Consider the following 19,842-nt stretch of genomic DNA (forward strand, 5'->3'; position numbering starts at 1 on the left):
GTCATCTGAGATTGGGTGTAATCCACCAATTTCTAGCCTAAGCCCAGGCCCACATCAAAGGCTTGATCGCTGTGACAAGGATGTGTCAGGAATTAGCCCACTCAGTAGGCCCCTTCATGACCATGATCCTTTGTGCTGGGGGCATTGCACGCTGGGATGATTGATCACACCCCACCCCCAACATATCTGTTGACCTTTAGAGAAGACAAGGGTGAGAGCAAGTGGTGCTGGCCGGTGCTAGCGGGAACAAGGGGCAGATGGAAGTCGTGTTCCTCAGGCTGCAATGTCAAGATGAGGCCTAAGGACAAATACTACCCAGCACAGTCCTGCACTGTTTTAACAATATATCAATGTGTTCCCAACTCCTGTTGGAGCGGCTCTCTATGAGACAGACACAACTGATGCACTCCCACAGATATCGTGGCCTGGCACTAACAATCCATGATAGGTGTTTTTTTTAACTTGTGGCTTCATCAAAAAGGCACCATTAGTATCTACTTTCGCAATTAATCCTGAGTCTCTGATATCTATTGAATGTGGTCTTTGTTGTATCTCCTCCTAACCGTGTGAATCGACTGTACGCAGATAACCACTCAATTCCGTTCCATTCAATCTGCACAGATTTCTGTTCTTTGCCTTTTGACAAAGACTCTTGGTTACGACCAGTTTGTTGCCATGAAATCTCTCAGGACCCTGAGGGCACTGAGGCCGCTTCGAGCCTTGTCCAGATTTGAAGGCATGAGGGTAAGGGCAACTGTATATGTAGCTCTATGACCATCTTAATAACTTTGCCTGTGTAAGTACTAACAATTGATGGGAGATACAGAAACTTTTCTGTCTGCATTAACTGGGTCTTTCTTTCCTTTGTACAGTTTTTGAGCGGGTGTTTCCTCTCAGAAATATTGCTCCAAACCTGCCGAAAGCCAAGCCAAGTCTGAGCTTCAGTCTGATACATGTTGTACTGTAAATATAAAAGACCTGGAAGAGCCTGCACGAAATTAGACCTGACATTACCACGCAATGTGGGCAGGCCTGTTGTTTGCACTTTCCAACAATCTCAAGAGGCTGCAGAAGAGCTTTAGTATCCATTCTGCGGATTTACGGCTTGCAGTATGTTGACACAGCTCGGTTTGATTTAGATCTCGGATTGCCTGAAGGATTTTCTAGATAAATCCACTTGTCCTTGATTGCAATGAGCTTCTATGATGACATTTCACTCCCACTTCTTCCTGAGCCATTCTTAGCCACAACAGACTAGATTTTACATTGTTGCCCACCTCAAGGTTTGAAGATGGGAGCAGTGCTGATAAAATACAGCGGGGGTGTTTGGGAGATTTCTGATTGCCAGCCTGTTCCATCTCCAACCTAGAATCATAGACTTTTACAGTACCAAAGGAGGCCATTTGATCCAACCATCTTCTTCACTCTCCCAGGCAGTGCATTCCAAATCCTCACAATTCTCTGAGCAAAGAAGTTTCGCCTCATCTCACTCCTAACCCTCTGACGGCCAATCTTGAAATTGTGACCCCGAGTTGGAGATTTTGCCGGGAGTTGGGGAAGGGGAATTGTTGGACATCCTACCCGTTGCTAAAGTGGTTATTTGTGAGCACCTCATTAAGCACGTAGGAACAGGGGTAGGCCATTCAGCCCCTCCAAGCCTGTTCTGCCATTCAATGAGAACCACAGCTGATCTGCAGCCTCAACTTCATATACCTGTCTTTTTGGCCTATATCCCTTCATAACTTTATTTAATAGCCATTTATCTACGCCAAACTTAAAACTGACAACCGATATTGTTCCCAAAGTGTGGACGGACCATGCTGGAAGGGCAACCCAACATGGGCTGGTGTTGGAGGAATAGGACACCTCATTCGGGAGCCTTCAGGGCCCACAGAGCCATTCATACCCACACCAACCTTACTTCCAACCGCCCACCCTGCCACCACCCAGGTAATTGTCCCACAACCTTCCCCTCTATCTCTTGAATTTTGCCCCCTGCTCATGACTGCTGACACTGGACGTACCTCGGCAGTTTGAGGAGCCGCTGACCCTCCAGCCTGGGGCTAGGGAGGCGAGACATCTCCTGACCTTCTCAAAGCGACTCTGCCGAAGGCCGTGATGCCGGCAACGCCTGCCCGACCTTCGAGCAGTCAGTGCTGCTCCCTCAGCTGAAGCTTCAGTCCCTTCACAACATTTCAGCGGAGGCTGGGCACCATGGCACCTCATAAAGTCCAGCCCAAGGCATGTGAAAGTGCCTGTCACTCCTGCCCTGTTCAGCTGTAGAACTATTGCCATTCACTGGAATGGCTGAAGGGTTGGAAGGCAGTAAAGAGCAACCCATGCTCACCTACGAAGAGACCATTTGGTTGCTGTTGACTTACTAACCACCTGATATTAAGAACAGTGCAGTCCCTGAGCCAGGGCTGACTCAGAGATAGTAGGAACTGCAGATGCTGGAGAATCCAAGATAACAAGGTGTAGAGCTGGATGAACACAGCAGGCTGAGCAACATCTTTTCTACTCCTAAGATGCTGCTTGGCCTGCAGTGTTCATCCACCTCTATTGTCTGATTCATTCATTTTACAAAGGCAGTCCCACATCAAAGAGAACAAAGTGTGAAGCTGTTTGAGTTGCTGTTCCTGCAACCTTTGGGTGGCATCATTGTGGCACTGCAGGAGGCCCAGGATAGACATGTTGTCTAAGGAATGGGAGAGGGAGTGGAAATGGTTCGCGACTGGGAGGTGCAGTTGTTTATTGCGAACCGAGTGGAGGTGTTCTGCAAAGCGGTCCCAAGCCTCCACCAACAGCAACTCATATTCCGCTTGGGAACCCTTCAGCCCAATGGTATCAATGTGGACTTCACAATCTTCAAAATCTTCCCTCCCCCCACTGCATCCCAAAACCACCCCAGCTCGTCCCCTCCCCCCACTGCATCCCAAAACCAGCCCAGCTCGTCCCCGCCTCCCTAACCTGTTCTTCCTCTCACCTATCACCGCCTCCCACCTCAAGCCGCACCTCCATTTACCACCTACTAACCTCATCCTGCCTCCTTGACCTGTCCGTCCTCCCTGGACTGACCTATCCCCTCCCCACCTCCTCACCCATACTCTCCTCTCCACCTATCTTCTCCTCTATCCATCTTTGGTCCAACTCCCCCTCTCTCCCTATTTATTTCAGAACCCTCTCCCCATCCCCCTCTCTGATGAAGGGTCTAGGCCCGAAACATCAGCTTTTGTGCTCCTGTGATGCTGCTTGGCCTGCTGTGTTCATCCAGCTTCACATTTTATTATCTTGGATTCTCCAGCATCTGCAGTTCCCATTATCTCTGACCACATCAAAGAGAGGTGAGACCACAGAACAGCTGGAACCATTAATGGCAAGTTATTTAAAGAAAACCCAGATTCTCAGACATTTCACTGCCATGTCTCTACTTTAATGTTTCACACTTGAATCAAGAATGAAAATTGGGGTGAGTGGGTTGGCTGAGGAGCTAGTGGTCTCGGGGCAGGCATACAGCACAAAAGAAATCTAAGGCCCTAATCACCCTGCATCTCTGTCAATCTCGAGCTTCCTCTGATTCGTTCAGATTGGCAAGCTAAAATAATATTGCAAATATTTAAGGGGAGTTTTGCAACCAAACGCGGAGACTGTTAGATCTGAGTCTCCACTGCACAGGTGCCTCAGAGATCACAACCTTAAGTGTTCATCCCTTGGCACCATCAGAACGGTGAGTGGGGGATGGGGGGAAGGGGTGGGGTCCCAAACTCTGGGTTTCCAACAACCCTCCCCCCCTCCACTAACCTACAGCTTAGTCTAGAACACCACCACTGCTGATTCTCCAATTCTTCACAAGATCTGAGGTGGAGGCAGTTTGGTCCATTACGTGAGCTCTTTGCTGGGGCTGTCCGTGAGACGTAGGAGCAGAAGTAGGCCATTCAGCCCATCAAGTCTGTTCCTCCATTCAACAAGGTCATGGCTGATCTGATAATCCTTAACTCCACTTTTCTTTCTGATATGCCTCACACCACACCTCTTTCTTTACAGCCTTGGAAATAGAATTCTTTCCCAATAGATACCAGCCCCTGTTTTTTTATTCATTCATGAGATGTGGGCATCACCATCCAACATTTATTGCCCATTCCCAATTGTCCAGAGGGGCAGGTATGAGCCACCTGGGTCTGGAGTCACACATACCTGGTAAGGATGGCAGTTTCCTTCCCTAAAGGAGATTAGTGAACCAATTGATTCAGAGATAGCAGGACCTGCAGATCTGGAGAATCTGAGATAACAAGGTGTGGAGCTGGATGAACACAGCAGGCCAAACAGCATCAGAGGAGCAGGAAAGCTGACATTTCGGGCCTAGACCCTTCTTTTCTAATGAAGGGTCTAGGCCCGAAATGTCAGCTTTCCTGCTCCTCTGATGCTGCTTGGCCTGCTGTGTTCATCTAGCTCTGCACCTTGTTATCTCAGTGAACCAACTGATGTCATTAGACTCTTAAAACCCCTTTTTTGAAAATTAAAGTTGAATTCAAATGGCGTACCAGGGAGGCAACGGCCTAGTGGTATTATCGCTGGGCTGTTAATCCAGACACCCAGATAATGCTCTGGGGACCTGAGTTCGAATCTCGCCACAGCAGGTGGTGGAATTTGAATTCAATAAAATATCTGGAATTAGGAATCTAATGATGATTGTCAGAAAAAAACCATCTGGCTCACATTGACAGGATGCAGAGATGGGCTGAGAGGTGGCAGATGGAGTTCAACCTGGATAAATGCGAGGTGATGCATTTTGGAAGGTCGAATTTGAAAGCTGAGTACAGGATTAAGGATAGGATTCTTGGCAGCGTGGAGGAACAGAGGGATCTTGGTGTGCAGATACATAGATCCCTTAAAATGGCCACCCAAGTGGACAGGGTTGTTAAGAAAGCATATGGTGTTTTGGCTTTCATTAACAGGGGGATTGAGTTTAAGAGTCGTGAGATCTTGTTGCAGCCCTATAAAACTTTGGTTAGACCGCACTTGGAATACTGCGTCCAGTTCTGGGCGCCCTATTATAGGAAAGATGTGGATGCTTTGGAGAGGGTTCAGAGGAGGTTTACCAGGATGCTGCCTGGACTGGAGGGCTTATCTTATGAAGAGAGGTTGACTGAGCTCGGTCTCTTTTCATTGGAGAAAAGGAGGAGGAGAGGGGACCTAATTGAGGTATACAAGATAATGAGAGGCATAGATAGAGTTGATAGCCAGAGACTATTTCCCAGGGCAGAAATGGCTAGCACGAGGGGTCATAGTTTTAAGCTGGTTGGTGGAAAGTATAGAGGGGATGTCAGAGGCAGGTTCTTTACGCAGAGAGTTGTGAGAGCATGGAATGCGTTGCCAGCAGCAGTTGTGGAAGCAAGGTCATTGGGGTCATTTAAGAGACTGCTGGACATGTATATGGTCACAGAAATTTGAGGGTGCATACATGAGGATCAATGGTCGGCACAACATTGTGGGCTGAAGGGCCTGTTCTGTGCTGTACTGTTCTATGTTCTATGTTCTATGGTGTCCTTTAGGGAGGGGAAGTGCCATCCTTACCTGGTCTGGCCTACATGTGACTCCAGACCCACTGCAAAATGTTGACTCTTAACTGCGCTCTGGGCAAGTAGGGATGGGCAATAAATGCTGCCTGGTCAGCGACGCCCTCATTCTGTGAATGAATAAAGGATTTGAACCTGAGGCATTAGGACATTAGAGATATTGGGAACTGCAGATGCTGGAGAATCCGAGATAACAAAGTGTGGAGCTGGATAAACACTGCAGCATCTTAGGAGCACAAAAGCTGGCATTTTTGGCCTAGACCCTTCATCAGACATTACCCTGAATTGAGACACTTCCACATCAAAGTGAGGGGACACCATGGATCAGGTGGGAATATTAATGGCAGGTTACTTCGATAAAACCCGGAATAAAGCTTCTCAGACATTTCATTACCATGTCCCTACCTTAATGTTTCCCCACCTATACTGACAATAATACCACAAAGCCATCATCTCCCATTGAAAGCTGCCAACTGAATTTATCTCCAGAGCCCGGTCAGTCAACGCATTGTAAATACATTTTTAAAAAAGTTTAATTTTACCAGTTGTCGTAAATCCATGCCCCCGTGCCCTTTATAAGTTGACCCTTGCTGTCGATGGAAACATGTTCTTCCTGTTAGAGAGGGTCTGCTAAATTACTCATGCTCAGAGGGAACAACATGTAGAAGCTGAGCCTCAGACTCTGCTGGTGTCTACGCTAAAACAAAGCTTCCTTTCTGTGGGCAGCCAGCACAACTGACCAGCAATCATAAACAAAATACTTGATGCTTTTCTTCCAGCAGGTACCAACCTACATTGCTTTACAGGTGAACCGTCCCAAGAGAAAGACACTGCTGTTCAGGCAGCTCACCCCATCCTCTCCACTGCCGGGAGTCCTAGCAGAGTGATAGGATGTTTGATAATGGAATGGATTCTCGTCTTTTCTTGTGTTTCTATGTAGGTCTCTGTAGTCAGCCTAACGGCTAATGCCCTGGGATACGCTGAACTAGCTCCCATAAAATCTCTTCGGACACTCAGAGCTTTGAGACCATTAAGAGCCTTGTCACGATTTGAAGGGATGAGGGTAAGACGGAGAGAGAAGGCCTGTTCCCATGTGATTGAAGCATGGCGGGTAAAAAGCATCATTCCCCATCCGACAAAATGGATACAATTGCATGCCAAGTAGTGTAACCCATCGCAGGTCGGGTTTTAGAATTAGGGTTAGGTTTATTGTCATGTGTACTTCGGTCACAAAAGAATAGGAGTACAGAGAAAAGTGCACAATGTCGCAAACACATGACGCTATCTTGGGTGCAAAAACTCAAGGTACAAATTTTAGAATCAAAAAATAGAAGAAATAAAGCGAAAATGTTACACCACATTACGTGTATATATGGTATAAGTGAGGAAAATAAGACATAAAGCTAAAAAGACCGAGATTACAGTCTTTCAATAGGGGCTTCCACGTGGTTTGATTGGGCTCCATTGGTTCCCAATCACTCCACTCCAGGCCCCTGTCCCCACTCTGCTCCAGGCCCCTGTCACCACTCCACTCCGGGCCCCTGTCCCCACTCCGCTCCAGTCCCCTGTCCCCACTCCGCTCCGGGCCCCTGTCCCCACTCCGCTCCAGTCCCCTGTCCCCACTCCGCTCCAGTCCCCTGTCGCCGCTCCGCTCCAGTCCCCTGTTCCCACTCCGCTCCGGGCCCCTGTCCCCACTCCGCTCCGGGCCCCTGTCCCCGCTCCGCTCAGGTCCCCTGTCCTCACTCCGCTCGGGGCCCCTGTCCCCACTCCGCTCCAGTCCCCTGTCCCCACTCCGCTCGGGGCCCCTGTCGCACTCCGCTCCAGTCCCCTGTCCCCACCCCGCTCCAGTCCCCTGTTCCTACTCCGCTCCAGACCCCTGTCCCCACTCCGCTCCGGGCCCCTGTCCCCACTCCACTCCGGGCCCCTGTCCCCACTCCACTCCGGTCCCCTGTCCCCACTCCGCTCCAGTCCCCTGTCCCCACTCCGCTCCGGGCCGCTGTCCCCACTCCACTCCAGTCCCCTGTCCCCACTTCGCTCCAGGCCCCTGTCCCTGCTCCCCTCTGGGCCCCTGTCCCCACTCCGCTCCGGGCCCTTGTCTCCACTCCACCCTGGGCCCCTGTCCCCGCTCCACCCTGGGCCCCTGTCCCTGCTCCGCTCCGAGCCCCTGTCCCCACTCCACCCGGGGTCCCTGTCCCCTCTCCACCCGGGGCCCCTGTCCCCACTCCACTCGGGGCCCCTGTCCCCACTCCACCCTGGGCCCCTGCCCCCGCTCCGCTCCGGGCTCCTGTCCCCACTCCACCCTGGGCCCCTGTCCCCACTCCACTCCGGGCCCCTGTCCCCACTCCACTCCAGTCCCCTGTCCCCACTCGGCTCCAGTCCCCTGTCCCCACTCCACTCCGGGCCCCTGTCCCCACTCCACTCCAGTCCCCTGTCCCCACTCCGCTCCAGTCCCCTGTCCCCACTCCGCTCCGGGCCCCTGTCCCCACTCCACTCCAGTCCCCTGTCGCCACTCCGCTCCAGGCCCCTGTCCCTGCTCCCCTCTGGGCCCCTGTCCCCACTCCGCTCCGGGCCCCTGTCCCCACTCCGCTCCGGGCCCCTGTCCCCACTCCACTCCAGTCCCCTGTCCCCACTCCGCTCCAGGCCCCTGTCCCCACTCCACTCCAGTCCCCTGTCCCCACTCCGCTCCAGGCCCCTGTCCCCACTCCGCTCCGTCCCCTGTCCCCACTCCACTCCAGTCCCCTGTCCCCACTCCGCTCCAGGCCCCTGTCCCCACTCCGCTCCAGTCCCCTGTCCCCACTCCACTCCAGTCCCCTGTCCCCACTCCGCTCCAGGCCCCTGTCCCCACTCCGCTCCAGTCCCCTGTCCCCACTCCACTCCAGTCCCCTGTCCCCACTCCGCTCCAGGCCTCTGTCCCCACTCCACTCGGGGCCCCTGTCCCCACTCCACTCCGGGCCCCTGTCCCCACTCCACCCTGGGCCCCTGTCCCCACTCCACCCAGGGCCCCTGTCCCCACTCCACTCGGGGCCCCCTGTCCCCGCTCCGCTCCGGGCCCCTGTCCCCACTCCCCCCGGGGCCCCTGTCCCCGCTCCGCTCCGGGCCCCTGTCCCCGCTCTGCTCCGGGCCCCTGTCCCCACTCCCCCCGGGGCCCCTGTCCCCATTCCACCCAGGGCCCCTGTCCCCACTCCACTCGGGGCCCCTGTCCCCACTCCACCCTGGGCCCCTGTCCCCACTCCACTCGGGGCCCCTGTCCCCGCTCTGCTCCGGGCCCCTGTCCCCGCTCTGCTCCAGGCCCCTGTCCCCACTCCCCCCGGGGCCCCTGTCCCCGCTCCGCTCCGGGCCCCTGTCCCCACTCTGCTCCGGGCCCCTGTCCCCACTCCACCCTGGGCCCCTGTCCCCGCTCCTCCCGGGGCCCCTGTCCCCACTCCCCCCGGGGCCCCTGTCCCCGCTCCGCTCCGGGCCCCTGTCCCCACTCCACCCTGGGCCCCTGTCCCCGCTCCTCCCGGGGCCCCTGTCCCCGCTCCGCTCCGGGCCCCTGTCCCCGCTCCGCTCCGGGCCCCTGTCCCCGCTCTGCTCCGGGCCCCTGTCCCCACTCCACCCTGGGCCCCTGTCCCCGCTCCTCCCGGGGCCCCTGTCCCCACTCCCCCCGGGGCCCCTGTCCCCGCTCCGCTCCGGGCCCCTGTCCCCACTCCACCCTGGGCCCCTGTCCCCGCTCCTCCCGGGGCCCCTGTCCCCACTCCCCCCGGGGCCCCTGTCCCCGCTCCGCTCCGGGCCCCTGTCCCCACTCCACCCTGGGCCCCTGTCCCCGCTCCGCTCCGGGCCCCTGTCCCCGCTCTGCTCCGGGCCCCTGTCCCCACTCCACCCTGGGCCCCTGTCCCCGCTCCCCCCGGGGCCCCTGTCCCCGCTCCACTCGGGGCCCCTGTCCCCGCTCTGCTCTGGGCCCCTGTCCCCACTCCACCCTGGGCCCCTGTCCCCGCTCCCCCCGGGGCCCCTGTCCCCACTCCACTCGGGGCCCCTGTCCCCGCTCTGCTCCGGGCCCCTGTCCCCGCTCTGCTCCGGGCCCCTGTCCCCGCTCCACTCGGGGCCCCTGTCCCCGCTCTGCTCCGGGCCCCTGTCCCCGCTCCGCTCCGGGCCCCTGTCCCCACTCCCCCCGGGGCCCCTGTCCCCACTCCACTCGGGGCCCCTGTCCCCACTCCCCCCGGGGCCCCTGTCCCCACTCTGCTCCGGGCCCCTGTCCCCACTCCACCCTGGCCCCCTGTCCCCACTCCACCCGGGGCCCCTGTCCCCGCTCCCAACGGGGCCCCTGTCCCCGCTCAACCCGGGGCCCCTGGCAGAAGAGGTAATAGGCAGAGAAGTAAAAAGGAAAGGGGGAGATAAAGAGAAACAAATGAAGAGGTACAGGCGGATTGGACATTTCCAGCCGGGGGTGTCGTGCTCCGCTGCCATCTTTGATTATTCCTGAGATAACAAGGTGTAGAGCTGGATGAACACAGCAGGCCGAGCAGCATCAGGGGAGCAGGAAAGGCTAACGTTTCGGGCCGAGACCCCTCTTCAGAAAACGTTGATTATTTCTTGTAGATTTGGTAGCAGTAGAGTAAACATGACATAACCCTCCAGGCTTCCCCTTTCCTGCGTCACTGTTGCTTTTGTTTAGAGTGGGAAGTTGGGGTTACTGGGTGGCAGCATTGGGCAGCCAAGTTGAACACAGGTTTTGGTTCCTGGTTGCTGTAAAAAAGTTATCACATCTGTGTGCTCTGTGATTTGGGAATGACAGACGGGCCACGATTGTGCCTGTAAGCACTGCAGCCCCTGAGAATCACGCAGCCTGAATGAGGCAGTGCCATCAGATGCAGTTTAATATTGAGTTTCATTCCCGGTTGCAACTTCCAAAGTGACGATGGGAGAGTTCAAAGCTAATTCAAATTCATCATTTACTGGGGAGGTTTCACTGGAACTTTCGCTGTAAATTTCTGCAATTACTAGTTCTCATGGAGTGGAAGTCTTCACTCATGGCCATGCGCAAGCCAGATTCTGCAGATGTCGACAGTAAAAAGCTGAAAGAACTGCCAGATCTGCAGTGTTTTACAAGTTTCTGCTTTTGTTTCTGGAGAGGTCAATCTCCGACTGATATTGCTCCCTGAACCGAACCACACTGCATCGCTGACTCTCTTAGGGAGAGCTGGTGACACTTCCAAACATTAATGGATTAAAGTGTTTCCAATTTGAAAGCCTCAGTTCTAATTATTTAGAAATAGCATGAGATGCAGCCATGATCAAGCTCCCATGAGGCAATAGCTCCCACTGGTTCCGCTTGACGAGCTGAGGTAGACACGCTACGGGATACATCACTATATCAAACGCTTGCATCAAACCCTGTCTGCTGCAATGGTTGATAAGAGCATACCAGACTGATTTCTGGATTAGCAGGCCTGATACATGAAGAGAGACTGGATCTGTTCAGGATCATATTCACTGGAGTTTAGAAGAATAAGGGTGAGCTCATAGAAACTTACAAAATTCCTCACAGGACTATACAGGGTATAAGCAAGAAGGATGTTCCCAATGACCAAGAAGGCTGGAACCAGGGCTCCCAGTCTGAGTATGCAGGGTAGGCTATTTAGGACTGAGAAATTCCTTCATCCAGAGAATGGGGAGCCTGTAGAATTCATTGTCACAAAAAGGGGTCGGGGCCAAATCATTAAACATTTGAAGTAGATGTAGTTTTTAGAATTAAAGTGATCAAAGGGTATAGCGGGAAAGCTGGAAAAGGGGACTGAGCTGGATGATCAGCCAGGTTCTTATTGAATGGTGGAGCAGGCTCGAAGGCCTAGTTCTGATTTAATTTTCTATGTTTCTGTGAGAACACAAGAGCTAGGAGCTAGGAGTAGGCAAATCAACCCCCTGAGACAGCTCCACAAATGCTGATCCATTCTCTGCCTCAATACCATTTTCCTACCTGCTCCCCATTACCAATTAAAAATCTGTCTATCTCCACATTTAATTTACTCAATGTCATGGCATCCACTGCACTCTGGGATAGTGAATTCCACAGATTCACAACCCTTTTTGAGAGAAGTAACTTGTCTTCGTCTCTGTTTTAAATCTGCTACCCCTTACCCTAAAACTATGGCCTCTCATTCTAAATTGCCCCACATGAGGAAATATCCTTTCTGCATCTACTTTATCAACCCCCTTTAGCATCTTACATACCTCAATTAGATCTCGTCTCATTCTTCTGTAAGCCCAAGCTGAATTGCTCAATCTCTCCTCATAAGTCAAGCTTGTCATCTCTGGATTTGGTGGTAACATTCGCACAACCAGCCTCAGGATTAGAGAAAGGAAACTTCCTGATTATCATCCAGTAAACCCAACAACAACTTGTTCCCAATGCAACGAAATAAAGCAAGGCATTGCACAGGATCATTCATTGACACCAACTCCACAAGGAAATCACAGGTGGCCCAAAGGAGCATTGAGCAGAGGTTCAAAATTCCACTCTTGGTGTTGACCAGATGCCTTGCTTTCAGAATTCCTTTCTGAACAATAATGGACACCCAGCCACATATTCAGACATTAAGACTGTGCGTAGCTTCAGTCTCCTTGTTTAAAGAAGGACATTAATCAATTAGAGATCATTCAGAAGAGGTTTACTTGATTATTGTAGAATCCCTACAGTGTGGAAGTAGGCCATTTGGTGCATCAAATCAGACTGACCCTCCAAAGAGCAGCCCACCAACCCTATTGCTGAAACCCTGCATTTCTTATGGCCAATCTGCCTAACCTGCACACCTTTCAAATGTGAGAGAAAAGCCTCACAGGCACGGGGAGAACATGCAAACTCCAAACAGACAGACACCCAAAGCTGGAATAGAACTCAGGTCCCAGCATTGTGAGGCAGCAGTGCTAGCCACTGAGCCACCGTGCTGCCCTGAATCAGTGGGTTGTCTTAGGAGGATTGTTTGGAGATGCTGGGCTTGTTTTCACTGGAGATTAAAAGAGAGAAGGCTGACCTAAGATCCTGAATAATCTTGAAAAGGTGGACATGGTGAAGATGTTTCCTGTTGTGAGTCAGCCCAGAGTCGGGGGCACTGTTTAAAAATTAAGGACAGAGATGAGAAGAATATTTTTCTATCTGGCTGGTGTTTCTTTCAGACTCTCTCCATCAGTAGGTGATGGATAGAGGGCCATTAATTATTTTTAAGACAACAGTGGATAGATTCTTGTTGTGAATGTAAGGCTATTGGAGTAGATGGGAACATGTAATTTGAAACACAAAGAGATCAGCCATAATTTTATTGAACGGCAGGAGGGGCTGAATGGCCTACTTCTACCGTTTGCGGGTCATGAGACCCAAAAGCTTGGCCAGATGAGTAGACAGGAGGAAGACACCAAACTTGAAGAGCAGAGCTCAAAGGGATGCGCTCCATTTTATTGGAGTGTAATGGAAATGGTGCAGGGGCTAGATAACAAAATCCAAACTCAGGGTTTTGGATGGGAGGTATGACTTAACTAGCATGGAAAAAGATCATCCAGAGCCATATTTGTGATTCCATCAGTGAAATATTTGAAAGCATTTGAACAGTATTTCTGAATTGCAAAATAACTGGCGCAAGTCCCTGGGGCCTTTGAACATGGTTAGGATTTTGCATTGACTACAGAGTCAAACAGAAATTGCAATGGACATGCACAGCCAAGGATTTAAAAGGATGTCTACAGTAAATGATTACAACAAATACATGGAAAATCCAGGAATTTCAGTAAACATAATTTAAAGCTTTATTTGCTTGTGCAAAAGAAAATCATTCTCCAATCGTTTTACCAACACAAAACCCCTTCTCTGTGATTAGCGTCCAGTATTAACTTTGGTTCGTATCAATGTTTGAACTCCGAGACTAAATACCATTATCCTTTATGTGGTTTCTTGACTCGATCTTGTGCTTGTTACGTGTGGCAGCTGTGTTCCTCAACAGAATGTGAACTGGTTCCATGCAACCCAAATCTGGTGGACTTTTGACATTTCCACCAAATGGAAGGTCCAGGGACTGTACTTGAAGAGCATTGGGGCCCTGGCTCATTTTCTGTCCCTCAGCCAATACTGTCAAAGCAGAGCAACTGACAGTGTTCTTCTGGCTGGTTCTGGGGACTTTGCTGAGCACTCATTGACTGCTACACGCACCTGCGCACAAACTTAGGGTTGAAACATGAAAAGCTGGCGAATACTTTGGAACATGACAAGGATGGGAACAGTGCTCTGCCTGCAAGATTTACATTCTCTGCAGTTCAGTTATGCACTGGCCCTCGCCCCAGAGCTAACCAGGAGTGGTAGCACCTTTCTCTCCCGGCGTCTGCAAAGGAGGTGACCCCAGAGTTAATCATTCTCTTGGAAGAGGTGACTTCTGCCTTTACACCTCCAAGTCACTGCTGCCTACAGATGCTATGTTCAAGCTGTCCACTCATTTGCAGCTACGCTGAGTCTGTGTTGATAACTTTTGCTCAGCCGGGAGCTGATGTGTTTCTTCTACTCCTGCACCAGCGCATGCTAACAGGATGAGCGGTCACCCTGCGTTATTGTTTTATCAGCTGCCAGGAGTGAGTGACCTGAACTGCAATCCATTTCTGTTCCCAGTGACTTACTCACTGAGTTGGCTGTTTGCATTAATGATCACTTTCTCTGTTGCTGCCAGCACAAGGACCAGGAGAATTTGGACCCATTCCTCCATTTCCCTCACCCTTTCCAGAGGGGTCAGACTCCCATGGTGCGAACACTTTTGTCGGTGCCAGCCCAACCCTGTTGCACAGGCAGAGGACATTCTGTCCCGCATGCCTGTGCTGGCTCTTTGACAGAGTTATCCTTTAACCCCACTCTTTCTTCCTTGCCTCCTCGCTCTTTCCTCACATCCCTACAATTAAGGGAAGTGGTTAATAAATAAAATATAAAAGGAATGTACTGTGGATGCTGGAAATCTGAGACAAGCACAGAGAGTGCTGGAGAAACTCTGCAGGTCTGGCAGCGTCCGTGCAGAGAGAAACAGAGTCAATATTTTGAGTCCAATATGAATCTTCTTCAGAACACACCATTCTGAATAAATAAGAATATTCTGGCAAAGATCAGTCAGTGACAATATGACTCAGAGACTCAGAAGGTCATTTGAAATCACCACAGTCTAATAATAGCATTTTGTCAGCATTTAATGAGGTACCTGTTGGAAGTCTTCTGCTCTCTAATGGATCTCAGGATTTCAAATTGTTGCACCTACCCAGCTTCTTTCAAGAGACCCCAGCAACAAGTGCTAGAATTTTGCCCCATTATCTCAAATATAGATGGTCTCTTCCATGAGCATCCAGTTCCGTCTGCCAGTTAATGCTTCTGCTTAATGCATAAGATTGGAGAAGATCTGTTTATCTGATATGATCCCTTTTTGGTCCATTTGTTGCAACAAAGTGAAGGGATTTGTGTTACTTCAAGCAGAGTTTTTTTTAACTCATTGGTGCCCACATCATATTTCAAAACATTCTGAGTGTGGTAATGAATGTTATTGACATCAATACTGAAAACAACAAATGCCGGAGATCACAATGGGTCACGAAGCATCCATGGAGAGTGAACAAACTAATGTTTCGTGCTGATGAGTCATCTAGACTCGAAATGTGAGCTTGCTCTCTCTCCATGGATGCTATCTGACCCACTGTGATATGTAGCATTTGTTGTTTTCAGCACAGATTCCAGCATTAGGGCGGCACGGTGGCTCAGTGGTTAGCACCAGAGACCCGGGTTTGATTCCAGCCTCGGGTGACTGTCTGTGCGGAATTTGCACATTCTCCCCATGTGTCCTCTGGGTGCTCCGGTTTCCTCCTGCAGTCCAAAGATGTGCAGGCTAGGTGGATCGGCCATGCTAAATTGCCCGTAGTGTTCAGAGGTGTGTGGGTTATTGGGGGATGGGTCTGGGTGGGATGCTTCAAGGGGCGGTGTGGACTTGTTGGGCCAAAGGGCCTGTTCCCACACTGTAGGGGATCTAATCTAATCTAATGCTGGAGAAACTCTGCAGGTCTGGCAGCGTCTGTGCAGAGAGAAACAGAGTTAACATTTTGAGTCCAGTATGACTCTTCTTCGGAGCACACCGTTCTGAATAAATAAGAATATCTTGGTCATATTGAATAGTGGAGCAAACTTGAAGGGCTGAATGGCCTACTCCTGCTACTATTTCCTCCTGTTTGCACTTGGCCTGCACCTGGACCTGAGTGAGACATTCAAAACAGGCTGACAGCCAAGGTAACGTGTACCATCAGTAAATTTGGAGCAAGTCTCAGTCCTACTTTATCTTTGGTGGTGTCAAGCGCCAGTGTCTGGGGAAAGGAATTGACAAACAGAAAAACTTTCGTGAAGAATACTTCAGCATCAGGTCTAACTGGGGCTTGATCTTTACCTGGAATAGCTCACCAAGATCCTCTAGAACAATCAGCATTAGATTGGTGACACGGAATAGAGAGATGAGCTCACCTTTTTGAGAAGCTGCTAAAGACATCGTTGAAGACTCAGTTGCAACGTTCATGAATCTTGAGGGTTTTCAGCCTGGGGTGCTCTGAAAGGACTAATCAAGCCTTTTCCCCTCCTGAAGCTACACACACACGGTGTGTGTGTGTGTGTGTCAGTCAGAAGAGAAGGAAAAAAATACCTCCGCATTTGGGCGAGAATCTGTCAGCATTCCCGTTGGATTCACTTCTCCAGAATCAGGTGATATTTTGCCAGGAGATACCATGGTGACCAGAAGATGCCTCTCAGTGCATAACTACGCCCTGTCTGTACATTTGGGTGGACTCTGTACCAGCCAAGGAGTTCTCCCAATTCACTCTCATTGTTCTGTTTATTCACAAAAATTCTTTGTCAATCCGAAACATCGGTTTCTTTCTCCTGTCATTGCTTTAGAGTGTAACTCACAATAGCAGTGGCAACAAAGCCTCACTTTCTCCATTGACTGTATTCACAAACACAGTTGGAAACCAAGAGGGATTTTAGGCAAAGTTATTATGGATTATGGCTGGAACCCATGCAGCTGATAGGGTTAAGGTGCAGTTCGGCCACAAATTGTACCCCAGGTCTGATGGACTGAATGGCCTCCTCCTGTTTCTCATCATTGTCAGTTTCTAACACCATTCACTACTTTACTCTTGTTTCTGTGTGTCGTTCCCAGAGCGGTATTGCAGACTGGGATGGGAATTGTTGCCTGGCCTTCCGCATTGTAAAGACAATCCAATCGCCAGCTACACAGGAAGGTGGGAAAGTATGGTAGATGAAGGGAAGTCTTTCCTGCCCTTGACCTGCTCTTCCATTATACACTGTTCTCCCAAAAATCCATCTGCTTGACCACTTACCTTCTTCGCAAAAATCCGCCCCAGCCCTAACCACCATTACTATAATTTCCTTCAATCTGTTTTTCTCAGTAACAGCACACCATGCTGTTTTGTCTATCTAATGGGCTAGACAGGCATAGTATCCTAAACGTGGCTGTCTGCAGACCATGCATTTTTGACATTCAGTTAAGTTATTAGTAACTGGCCCATTTTGCAGGTTTCCACCGTGGTAAATAGTACAAACACACTCGCAGGGAGTTATCTGCATGATTTATTAGTATGGACATCAGGAGGTACCAGGGCCTGTACCTCAGACCAGCATTGTTGTCCTTGTCCCTGCCAAATGCCTATTTTATGCTCTACCCTGCCCTTATTCAAAGGCTAAGTAGTGGTCACCGCCAGAAAAAGGTTTAAAAAGATCATCTGATTGGAAATCCAGAAGGCATAGGAGTGCATTAAAAATTCAGGCTTGCATTGGCCACTGGTCAAACCCCCCAACTCCAAGCCACTGATTGCTCTATCCTTTCTTCTTAGTCATTGACCCTCACCACACCTTCATTTCTAGACCAGCCTGTCTTCTCACACCAATCTGAGTCACAGTGACCTAAAGTCAACATTGTCCCTGCTAAGCTCTTTGGGACATGTTGAACAAGCATATACAGTTTGGAGTCAGGTATGATTACGGTCCCCGCATTCTCAATCACAGAAAATCTGGAACCTGGCACTGCTGTGGTCCCAGGATAGCTGGGTTTTGGGCAGGGGATCTCGATAAGTGGAAGTGCAGAAAACTGCAGGTGGTGGCACACTCAGGACGTCTGGCAGCATTGGCGGAACCAGCAGCAGAATCATTGTTTCAGTTCTGTTACCTTTCGTCCAAACTGTTCTGATGGAACGTTTTCAACCTGCGATGTAAAGTCTGTTTTCCGCTCAACAGATAGGCCAGGTACTTCTAGATCCTACTGTTTCCACAGGAGTGCAGGTTTTAACAAGTATGGCCTAGCCTGATCCTCTGGTATCCCCAGCCTCATAGAGGGGAACTAGCTTCAGTCCAACCACAGACAGGCCCAGGATCGCAAACGCTGGAGGAAATTCAGCCTAATATCCATTGACTCAGCACCTCATTACACAGCAGGCCAACCTCAGCAATACTGTACCATTGCCTAGATTCAAATCTCGGAAAAGGCTGACTGTGCAAAGATGAGTTTGAAATGGATGCTTGTTGAAACCTGAAGGTTATTGAGAGCCATTTCAGTCACACTGGAGGGGTCCTGGTGGATCATTTATTTATTAAACAATTAAATATGAATAGATTGCACAGGGTAGACGGGGAGACAATGGCTCCAATTTGGGATCAAGATAATCATTAATATATCCAATAGGAAAATAAGAAGAGATTTCTTTAAGTGATTAAAATGTGAAACTCAGTCCTAAAGGAACAGCATGATATAAGTAGCTTGGATGTTTCCAAAAGAAAAATAATCCAAAGAGACAGAGATAGAAAGATAAGCTGTAAAACAGAATTGAGGCAGATAAATTCAGAAGAAATTCATGTGGACGATAAACACTAGCACAGACTGTTTGGGTCAAAGAACTAATTCTCAGCTGTATAGTCTGTGTTAGTCATTGTGACTGAAAGATAATAATAAACAGCAAGTGTCCACTTCCAGATTGAAGCCAGTTGTAGAGAGGCCAAGTCTAGTGCTTCTAAGGGAATAGCATTACACATTTTGTATTGCACATGGACATCTCCATTTGACTGCTTTCTTTATTAAATTTTCTCATAAGTATTACCTACAAACAAACAAAGACATACAGATGTGTATGTTCTCCCAAAATTGTGAGGGGGTAACTTTCTTGTGTGTGTTTTAATGTCCTGAGATTGTCTTCCATTTTGTCAGAACAATACCCCTCCCTCAATAAAAAAAAAATTGACGGCACGCACAGCGCATGTGATATTCCAGGATATCAAGCATGTTGCATTTCCGATCAAAGGCTAAGGCAACTTACTATATACCCATTGAATGCACCAAGTGTCAGGAAATTTTGGACTCTTGCTGATATTCTATCTCTTCTCAGAACATTTAGATAAAATTAATTGTTCTGCTTTGGTTTTGCACGCCACCTTAAAATGGGATATATAATAAGTCATCTTTTTGTGTCCATTGGCAGGATCAATGATCAAAGCATTACGGGCAATTGGCAGCTATTTCAATATTGGGCCTTTTGATTGGGGTTGCCAATTCTGGATGAACGCATTCCTGGAGTTTTATTCATGGTGCCAACCCAGCAGATATCTGCCGTTGGTCATCTGACACTTGTATCTGTGTAGTGTATCATCTTGGCACATTGATTGGAAAGCCAATGGGTTTTCAGGTGCCCTTTACTGATGATTGCATTCAATAGATCTATCAATGGTAAATGACAGCATTCTAAGAAAATAAAGAAAGGATTGCGTCATTTAAAAAAAACCCTTCGTGATTTTTTTTTCTCTCTGAGATTGTCCTAGAGATTAATCTTTTAATTCCAGGGCTGACCTGGGGGTTGGCATCCCTTAAGAATGGTTCTAATACCTGAACAAGTATTCTGCAAAGTTTCTTTGTATTATATCCTGGTGGGTTACTGACTCGGGACCAGTTTCTGAACTGGATCTCCACCTACATCCACATAACCGACGATGACATTTGGGAATGCATGTTCAATAAATTTTTGGCATTGTGAGGCCTGGCATTTGTCCTCTAGTTGGGGAGGGAATGAAAGGAATTTTAAAAGAAACAAATGGGTCTTGATGCTTTGAATCAAACGACCTGCTTCTGACACTGAATCCATCCTTGCCACCTAATGGTAAAATGGTTTACGTTGCATGTTATTGAGTTCTGCATGGATTTGTAAATGAAGCCATATCTCTTATTCAAGTCAAAAG

General features: G+C 49.7%; 1 protein-coding gene across 8 annotated transcripts in view; it reads left to right on the forward strand.

The window, feature by feature from the left end:
- The window catches only part of scn5lab (sodium channel, voltage gated, type V-like, alpha b), a 432,064-nt gene that overhangs the window by 353,741 nt on the left and 58,481 nt on the right, over positions 1–19,842 (forward strand). For 5 of the 8 annotated variants that reach the window (XM_059640055.1, XM_059640074.1, XM_059640058.1 and 2 more), the window contains 2 exons: positions 622–744; positions 6,517–6,639. In XM_059640055.1, the coding sequence (XP_059496038.1) occupies positions 622–744; positions 6,517–6,639 (246 nt within the window). The remainder of the gene's footprint in view (positions 1–621; positions 745–6,516; positions 6,640–19,842) is intronic. The other 3 variants (XM_059640082.1, XM_059640088.1, XM_059640086.1) reach the window with 2 other exon arrangements.

Source organism: Stegostoma tigrinum, chromosome 2, assembly GCF_030684315.1.
Source record: "Stegostoma tigrinum isolate sSteTig4 chromosome 2, sSteTig4.hap1, whole genome shotgun sequence".
Taxonomy (NCBI): Eukaryota; Metazoa; Chordata; class Chondrichthyes; order Orectolobiformes; family Stegostomatidae; genus Stegostoma; species Stegostoma tigrinum.